We start from the raw sequence: 9,075 nt of genomic DNA on the forward strand, positions 1-9,075 counted from the left end.
CGAGGACGATCAGCTGTCCGTCCTGTCTCCCTGTAGTGCTGTCTTAGGCGCCTCACAGTACGGACATTGCAATTTATTGCCCTGGCCACATCTGCAGTCCTCATGCCTCCTTGCAGCACGCCTAAGGCATGTTCACGCAGATGAGCAGGGACCCTGGGCATCTTTCTTTTGCTGTTTTTCAGAGTCAGTAGAAAGGCCTCTTTAGTGTCCTAAGTTTTCATAACTGTGACCTTAATTGCCTACCGTCTGTCAGCTGTTAGTGTCTTAATGACCGTTCCACAGGTGCATGTTCATTAATTGTTTATGGTTCATTGAACAAGCATGGGAAACAGTGTTCAAACCCTTTACAATGAAGATCTGTGAAGTTATTTGGATTTTTATGAATTATCTTTGAAAGACAGGGTCCTGAAAAAGGGACGTTTCTTTTTTTGCTGTTTATGTGTAAAAGCATGGTGCAGAAGACGTGCACTTCTGAACATGATCCCTGGCTTTATGAAGCAAGTATTCCCACTCATCTCACAAAGCGCATGTGCTTTATGTCCACTATATATTTTTCTCCAGTGAAGAGAATGCCCCCTTGTGACCAGATTCAAACCCAACAATGAACTGCTCCTGTTTGTCTCCTAGCAAACACATACCATTGTAATCATGGAGGACTAATGGAGAAGTACATTTTTCTTCCAGGGAGTGGTCCTGCCTTGCACTGGGATTATTTTAAGGATATTACACATATATACTAATAATAAAAGGGGCTAGTGCCTTGCACTGTGTAAGATAATGGGATGATGACTTGCATGTGAGTGTCTCTTTAAAAGCAGAACATGTTGGAATCACTCTATGCAGAGCAGCTGCATCACCTATCCCTGGTACTGGAGTGCTGCTGATGAGAAAGCCCTACAGGACTCTTCCAAATTGGCATGAAATTATATTTGCCTCTGACTGAGATAGCGGCCATGCAGCCACTCGTGTACCGCTCTCTCTTTTCCTGGGGCACTCCAATGATACAGGCACTTTGCAGTTTCAGCTCGTTTGTGCTCAAGTTTAAGAAAGTACATTTTCATAAGGATGTGCTCTGTTAGTCCTTGTTTTCTACTTCATGGGTACAACTCATTATAGATATTCATAATTGCTAATACTTGCACTTCGTTTTCAGATTTGAAGTTTAGATGTACGGTATGTGTTAACATTACCAATTTTACATGTTAGTCAAATGAAAGCAGGCAACACATTTGATACCATATGCCAGATATGATAATAGTTTATTTCTAAACAGCAAAGACACACAGTTGATGCATTTGTATCTTTCATAATTTTTAGCACAGAGAAAAAAGCCATACATCCATGTATACATAATGGGTATATATGTAGATGGGTATGTATTAAAGTGCAAGTGATTCACAAGGATCAATCATGCTTAACATAGCTACTGTATTAGGAACTTCAGCAAGTAATCTCCTCAAATGGCTTACTGATAACTTTCATCTATGAATTTGAAAGTAAAGTAACTGTCACTACGATTAAGATTTCACTCTTACTGATCACCCAAGTAGTTTTAATTCTGGCAAATTTAAATTTATTATTTCAAGTTTTGAGGGGAAAGAGTACCATGGAGTTCCAGAGTTCAGGGAGCCCAGTCCCCAGCCTGCCATAAACATATGGTGTATCAACAGAAAACGCTGCTGCCAATTTCACTGATTTCCCTAAGGATAGATTTAGCTAATAATCCAGTAGGCCTACCACCCAAATGCACCCTATTCTTGTCTTGCAACAAATAGCCGAAAGAACAAAATATGACTTGTAAGTCTGTTAATTTAATTCTCAAATTTGCCTATTTCAGATTTTCATACACTATGCACCTTTTAACTAAACACACATTATAAAATATGTCAATGAACCATCTAGGTTTGGGCACATCCTCATCAGAACAAACATTCAATATAAGATACATTCTCTAAAGTTACCCAGATTTTGGATATATAAGCATAGTCTCAAGGGAGAGGAAATAAACAGAATACTATTGGCAAATATGTTCACTGCAAGCAACATTCAAATAAATTTACAAATTCCAGAAGAAGTACCAAACTGAATGTAAATGGTAAAATGCAAGTATACAGATTGATGCCAGGGTCTGTGAATGGGTTTTCACCATAGATATCCAAGTAAATGTAAAATGATAACCCATCATACATGGGAGCAAGCTATTGTTTAGCAGCAAATGTTTTGGATTTTGTCCAGCTATTACAGACACAGAAATACATGTATTAACAGTATAGGAAGGAAGTAGTCCCAACCCATCGCAAGTGATGAATGTTTCAATGCCCCTTTATAGTGGTCATAAGAGATGCAAAGTGCATATGTAACATAAGTAGTAAGATACACTACATTGCTAATACAGTCTTAACATTTGAGTGATTTTTTTCCTTACTTTTTCTTTTTAATATACACTATATTGCTACTAAAAGCAAGATTTTATTATATCCCAAGAAAAAGACAAAACAAAAAACAATACAACATAAACCACAGCAACAAACACAGAAACAGAAAGGGGGAGTCTAGGGGCACATTGCATTGTCTGCATACTTCACTATGAGTATGGGAGCAAATAAGCTGCTGCCACATTCATTCAGCATCAGCTGGCACTGTTTGTGACAAAGGGCAAGGTTGTGTGTTATTGTGAATCCTCCATATGAGAGATTATTGCATAGGTTTGTGAGTTCTTAACATTTCAAATGATTTGGTATTGTAAAACCACCAGATTTCTCTAACATTATTTTCCCCTAGTGCACATCGCCTTCATCCAGGCATGTGTGAAAAGTCTCTTGAATTAACCTCCCTTTATTGAAGCACTTATGGAGTAATGTCACCAGCGTAACCTTTCTGAGAGAAACATTACTTTGCATGATATTAAGAATAGATCCAGCAAATGCTTTGCAGTTCAGTCTTCAAGTTTAGCTGTTAAATGTACAATGAATGGCTTGACCACAATTTCTCTCTACCTTCATAACATAATCAATTGTGCTTGGAAAATACACACAAATCCCCAACAGTCCCCTTGCACCAGTACATAAGTGACAATGTTTGCAATATGGGTTGTTTAAGTGACAGTCCCATGTAACACTCATAAAGAAGATCGCCTGACTTGAATGACCAACTTGTTCCCCTATGTCCAGCACAGAGTCATAACATGAGTCCTATTCAGTCAACAGAGAAGACAATGTAGAGAGTGGCAGATCCTATAGTATTTGATCATGAGCCCCCATTGAAATAGAAGCTATGACCAAACTGCACATTAAAATTGGATATCTGTAACCTAACTAAAACTACAGCAACATCATAAAATAACAAGTTAAATAATATAGTAGGAAAATAAATATCAATATTATACCAACAAGGCTTTTAAATAGTCATTATCAACACTGGAAGTCAGTGTGTATGATCCAAACCCTCCATGTCATATTCATCAGGGAGAATGTTGTTAATCTAATGGGGTGGCCTCTATCAATCTCAGGCGGTCACCTGCTCATAAGTTACACTGCTGGTACACACTTACTGTGAACTGAGTGTTTCAGGACAGAAGAGATGTAATGGTATCTAAACAATGCTATATTCTCTGGTATAGGAGTTAGCTACATGGCATTCCGGGTGGTTTCAAGTTATTTGGTCGGTCTAAGGTAACTTCCTGTGCAAAGTTTATTAGGATAGCTCTCATCTGAGGGACATGCCTCTCTCACAGATCTGGCTGTTGCCATCAGAGACTAATAACTCAATAAATAAAATAATCCTGTTTTTGTCAGTGACTATGTGACACTGATTTCTATAGCACATGCTTACCTATTTTAATGGTCTCATAATATAGAAATATCTCACATTTACTGTATGAAACATCTAGTAATTAACTAATAGTAATCACATTTAATTATCTATTGATGAAGATATTGATGACATATCAATTGATATTATATTAATGGATAAACATTTGTATTCTGCAACCAATTAGTTTTTTTGTTTTTTACATTTGTGCTCTATAGATATGAACCATACCTGCAAGTTTGCTTGAAATCCTAGACAGACAATTTAAAGGGACATCATCCCACTAGGCTCTCAGATAATTCATATCAAGTGTGGGAGAGAACAGGAATGGACAGGGCCAAGTTGTGGAGATACAATACAACATGTTCAATGAACTTGGTGAGTGATAGAGTTGGGAAATAGTTTAGGGGAGGAGATCCTCTCAAACCTTAGGTACAGTATATCTCACACTACAACTCAAACTCTGATATAAAATATACTTGAAACACAGTGGGTATTCTCTTAGAGGTGCATGTTATTTTCCAGTCTGGAGAGGAATGATTCTTAAATACCCAAGGGAAGAGACCACTGTTGGCTTGTTTATGTTTTTGAGGGGTGTGTAGTTTCTGGATCTGAATGGGAGTTAGGAGCTGTCACCAGTGGCACGCTTCTTGCTAAAATGGCTGGCAGAGTCTCTGTTGCGTAGACCAGGCTGGATCTTATACATGTGTGGACCCATTGACAACCGTGAGCTCCCTCGGCCCTCCACTCCAGTTGGAACAGCAGCAGCAGCAACCGAGGTGCAGGGTTTGTTCTGCAGAAGCTGGAAGAGAATGGTCATCTCTGGGCCAAGTCTGGACACCATACTGGCCCTCAGTAGGTCCACAGTCACCTCATCACAGTTCATCAGGCTCTGGAGGAGCTTACCGTAAAACCTGCAAAAGGATGCAGCATTCATGTATTTTTGTTGCTGTTATTTACATTTTTTATTTTAAAGCTGCAATATGTAACTTTTTGGGCGACCGACAAAATTCACATAGAAATGAGAGTTATACATCAGTCATTCACATTGAAAGCAAGTCTAAGAAGCGGTAAATCAGTTCTTATGTGCACTATTTCTATGCTTCCCGTGTTTTAAGTTTAGTTTTTGTCTTTTACTTTCAGTTTTGTATACCAGCTTCAAACAGCTCAATATGCAATATTTGGGGTTATGGAAAATATATTTCACAATGGTTTAGATGGTACAATCTACAATATACTTGCTTGTTATGTCACTTACAGTAAAATTAGGCAAACTATTAGAATTTTAGCAACCAGGAAATGGCAGAGCATAGTGCAGAATTTCAGTCATTTAGAAGACACTCTTACAGTTAGTGTGTTCATCTTAACATAGCTAGCTGGGGCAACCACACTTATATCAGTCATAGTAAGCACATTTTTCCTCAATAAAGTAACTAAAAGCAAAGTCAGTGCTAATAAGGGGGTAAAAAAGTCAAGTGTGAGTGTTAGCGCATGGAAGGCTTTTATTATATATTTTTTTAATCAAAATGTCTTAGGAGCCCAGTGAAATGTATTTCCTTCAGTAGAGTTATTGTACCAAATACATAGCTTTTGTTGTACTAAGATAAAGTAAAAAAAAAAAACGAAATGGAAGCCCTTTGAACCAGGTTTGCTAGGAACTCACCTGTTGGGGAAGTGGCTTGGGAGCTGAGCCACCTCTCCAATAGCATCTGGATTGTTGCGGGCGATAGTGCAGATATCCAGCTTGCTGTAGCACTCCTCCTGAACTTCTGAGGTCATTCTTTGGAAGGTGGAGCAGCGGCGGATGGTGAGGAATACCTTGGAGGTGATGCCGTTGGCAATGCACTTGAGGCTCTCTTTCACAAAGGCTTTGCCCTGCACAAAACCATATAATATCACAGTCATATCAAAAAACATGACTTAGCTTCAGTTAACAGGTTTAATCTACTGCGACATACTGTGTCAGATTTGAAAAGAGTGAAAGAATTACCATACCTGAGTGTCAAATTTAGCTGCACTGTACAGAAAGGACTTGCAGATGTCGTGCATGCCATCTGTGTCACACGTGGAGTTCTCCAGACATGCAAAGGCTCCACAGCCTACTTGGAGGGCACTGTTCAGACAGCGTGCCACGTCAGCTGTAGACTCAGAGAGGGAAGGGACCATAAGCAGGGGGCAGGCTATCATATAGCTCTCAACAATAATGGAAAGATAACCAGTCTGTTTTGATGGGAACCAAACAATGAAGGGATTTGATGATAATTTACATGCAAAGTTGATTCAATGCTGAGATCATAACTATTCAGACAAATTACAACTTGACTGCTCATTGGACACCTTCAACTTAAGACTGGGACACAATTTGCCATAATTACATTTCCTCTTCCTGGCAAATCCTTTCATGAATATTGTAGCATTTTGGTTCTTGGAACAGACTTGTGACCAACTACACCAAAAACACCCAAAGGAGTCGAGACACACACACACACTATTCAGGATCAGGTTCCGCTGACTGTCCCTTTTGGCACCAGACCCCTTGTTTCCATTACACTCACATGCGACAAGACAATAACATGCAGCATTTGGAAGGCGTGCCAAACCACCTCTGACACTCATCACCATGGACTGTGCACACTTAAAAGTACAGTCATGTGCCCTGGCTTGGGTCACTGCCTCAATCCTCATAAATAGACCTAATGTTCATGTTTCACATAAATATTGCCTCAGACTTAATATTAAAGAGCAAGCTGACATACACAGCTGTGTAAACTACTCTGACAAGAGGTAAAGATATAAAGTAACCAGAAAACCCCTAAATGTCTTCCAATGAATGCCTCTATTGTCCATTTAGTAAGCCTGGGACAAGCTCATGGTAAGAAGCATACAGCAATTGTAACAATGAGCTGATGTACTGTATGCCACAGATGGATGGATGCACTCTCACTCATTTAACATTTTTGGTCCAGCCCACCCTAAGCAGCACAATGCTCTAATCACTAATCAAACTGTCCCACCACTGTTTCTCTCAGGTCATGGGAGAATTAATTAATAAATAAATAATATTTCAACAGATACACACTACTTCAGCATCTCTTGCTGGCAGGACCAAGGAGGCCCATGCAGCAGATACTTAGTCTGAGGTAACCAATGCATTGGTTTAACTGAAATAATAATGACTTATTAAGGAGATCACAGAAATAACACCTCATTCATACCCATATTTCCTAACATGAGCCTGGCTTTCATTGGGCAAGCAACTTTTTCATATCTCATACACATTTTGGAAATAGAGTGCAAGAACATTTAATCCATCCCTCTGGCAACCAATTTAAGCAGAATGTTATGCATGGTGTTGAATAGATAGCCCAATCCAATGTAGGCCTAGGCCATGATTTTTTTTTTCTTGCTATACAATAGCTTTCCTCTTTTTAGGAGCCGTGCTCGGTGGAATGATGTTATTTTCACTTTATTAATCGCACGGGAATACGATTGGCAGTTAGTTGGCAAACCATTGAAAAGGGACATAAAGCAAGCCTACTGATTGAGTAAGTAGGGACGCACGTCACGCGACACCTTGTGTCCTATGAGTCTTCGAATCTGGATATCATCCCTGGCCAATGGCCAGCATTCTTTCCCCAAAGAAACTAATGTCTCCACCCACTTTGCGTTCACCTAGAAAGCTCTACCCCCTTCACGTTTCTTCCGGTATTAGGCACTCCATTCCTCCTGTCAAGACGCCGGTAGCCAGTAGCTACAGGTGGGTGCAGTGGCGTAGCCTATGCCACCACGCACAAATCTGTATTTTTGGGGGCCTACAGCAATACTGTAGTTCTATCAATACTTTACACTGGTGACTGCTTGGAAGAATACCAATACATTTAAAATATGATGGCCATAGTTGTTTCGAAACACCTGTAGATCATTTGGTGGTTAAAAAAGGCTTAAACAGTGCGTAAAACAACGTTTTAGGTAAATTAATTTAAGAAATAAAAAAATTACTTGTAGAATAGGCTACCTGACACAAACAATGCATAAGAAAAACAAACGTTTCATAACGCTGTAAAGACAGTGACCAAATAAATAACCATTAATGAATTTAACCACACACAGGATACAAGTGGGCTCCCCTGTATCAACTAATTCCTACAGCCTAATAAATATTAATCTGATGTTTTATCCTTTAAGCAACCCACACGACCATCCAAGATCATGTATTCAACATCATGATGGTAGGCTACAGCTTTTTCACAAACAGGTGTCAGTCACCACGAAGCTCACGCTCATCACTTGCCGGTAAAACACCGGTAGAGCACAGTGAGTAGCACAGGCTATGTTGGAGCTATTCGGTAGTCTGTCGATCAAGGCGTTCACTTGGAAACAGAGCAGCATATCATGTAATAGCAAACATTCCCCCATACTGTGCATACAATGTAATAGTAATAATCCATACAAATCCGTGCGAACACCGCATCCACTCAAAAACATGCTGTATTGTAAGAGAGACTATTACTTACAAGGGGTATTTGCAGAAAATCGTGCTCTTCTGGGTGAATACGACTCGTTCTGATCCAGTTCATATGCAGATGCAATCAGCACCATTAGAAGAAAAAGTCCGGTCATCAAAGGCATTGTTCAATAATCACTGATGATCTAACAAAATACAAGGAATAGTGTTTCTTGCTTATCTGATTAATAGTTCATACAGCTCTGAAGATGTACAGCGCCGTGTTTTCAACAATGTAAATCTATCACTAAGTAGGTACCATCTACCCAATGCGGCTATTCCTCTACCCTGGACCGTACACTGATTTTCTTTGACGTGCATGACCGATAGAGCGCTGGTCTGCACGTGTTTATATGGGACTGCCGCACATTACGAGTCTCCTGGTTAGCCCAATCAAAACACAGCATCAACGACAATGCTCTCTCCTCGGTCGCCTAATTGATTGACCATTGTACAGTACATTGACATTCAATGTGGTTTTGGGTATTTCGCGCCAATGAATAGCCTACATAAATTATTATTTGAGTTGATAAAACACTGAAGCTGTAGTACATTTTGCCATCTCAAGTCAAAGTCAATTACCTTATAGTTTTTTCAGTAAACAGTCAGAAATTGGTGTACCTGTTCTCTTCAAACAACCGTTAAGTGACATTTTCACTTGATTTTGTTCGTTATGTTTCTGTGCGCCATATGCAAACTTTAGTGAGAGTGAAATATATGTCTTATTACCTGATGTTATCTGAACCCATTCAAACCAATAC

General features: G+C 39.5%; 1 protein-coding gene across 2 annotated transcripts; it reads right to left on the minus strand.

Annotated features, from left to right (window-relative positions):
• Positions 1-1,228: 1,228 nt before the first annotated feature.
• On the minus strand, positions 1,229-8,632 carry LOC129853541 (stanniocalcin-like). Of its 2 annotated transcripts, none has more exons than XM_055919686.1 (4): positions 8,325-8,632; positions 5,806-5,948; positions 5,474-5,685; positions 1,229-4,724 (listed from the first exon to the last, which is right to left on the minus strand). In XM_055919686.1, exons 1-4 carry the CDS (start codon positions 8,437-8,439, stop codon positions 4,433-4,435), a joined length of 762 nt encoding a protein of 253 aa, XP_055775661.1. In that variant the 5' UTR covers positions 8,440-8,632; the 3' UTR covers positions 1,229-4,432. The 2 variants fall into 2 exon arrangements, with proteins under 2 accessions (XP_055775661.1, XP_055775662.1); XM_055919687.1 differs by having other exon boundaries at positions 5,806-5,955.
• Positions 8,633-9,075: the final 443 nt, after the last annotated feature.

Source organism: Salvelinus fontinalis, chromosome 4 (assembly GCF_029448725.1).
Source record: "Salvelinus fontinalis isolate EN_2023a chromosome 4, ASM2944872v1, whole genome shotgun sequence".
Lineage (NCBI taxonomy): Eukaryota > Metazoa > Chordata > Actinopteri > Salmoniformes > Salmonidae > Salvelinus > Salvelinus fontinalis.

What these genes read in the sequence shown, in the direction of transcription:
- LOC129853541 (XM_055919686.1), bottom strand. Translation starts at nt 8,439, where the DNA reads ATGCCTTTGATGACCGGACTTTTTCTTCTAATGGTGCTGATTGCATCT. An exon ending in ATTTTCTGCAAATACCCCTT is followed by an intron (nt 5,949 to 8,324) that starts GTAAGTAATAGT and finishes CTGAGTCTACAG; the next exon opens with CTGACGTGGCACGCTGTCTG. An exon ending in CAGCTAAATTTGACACTCAG is followed by an intron (nt 5,686 to 5,805) that starts GTATGGTAATTC and finishes GGTTTTGTGCAG; the next exon opens with GGCAAAGCCTTTGTGAAAGA.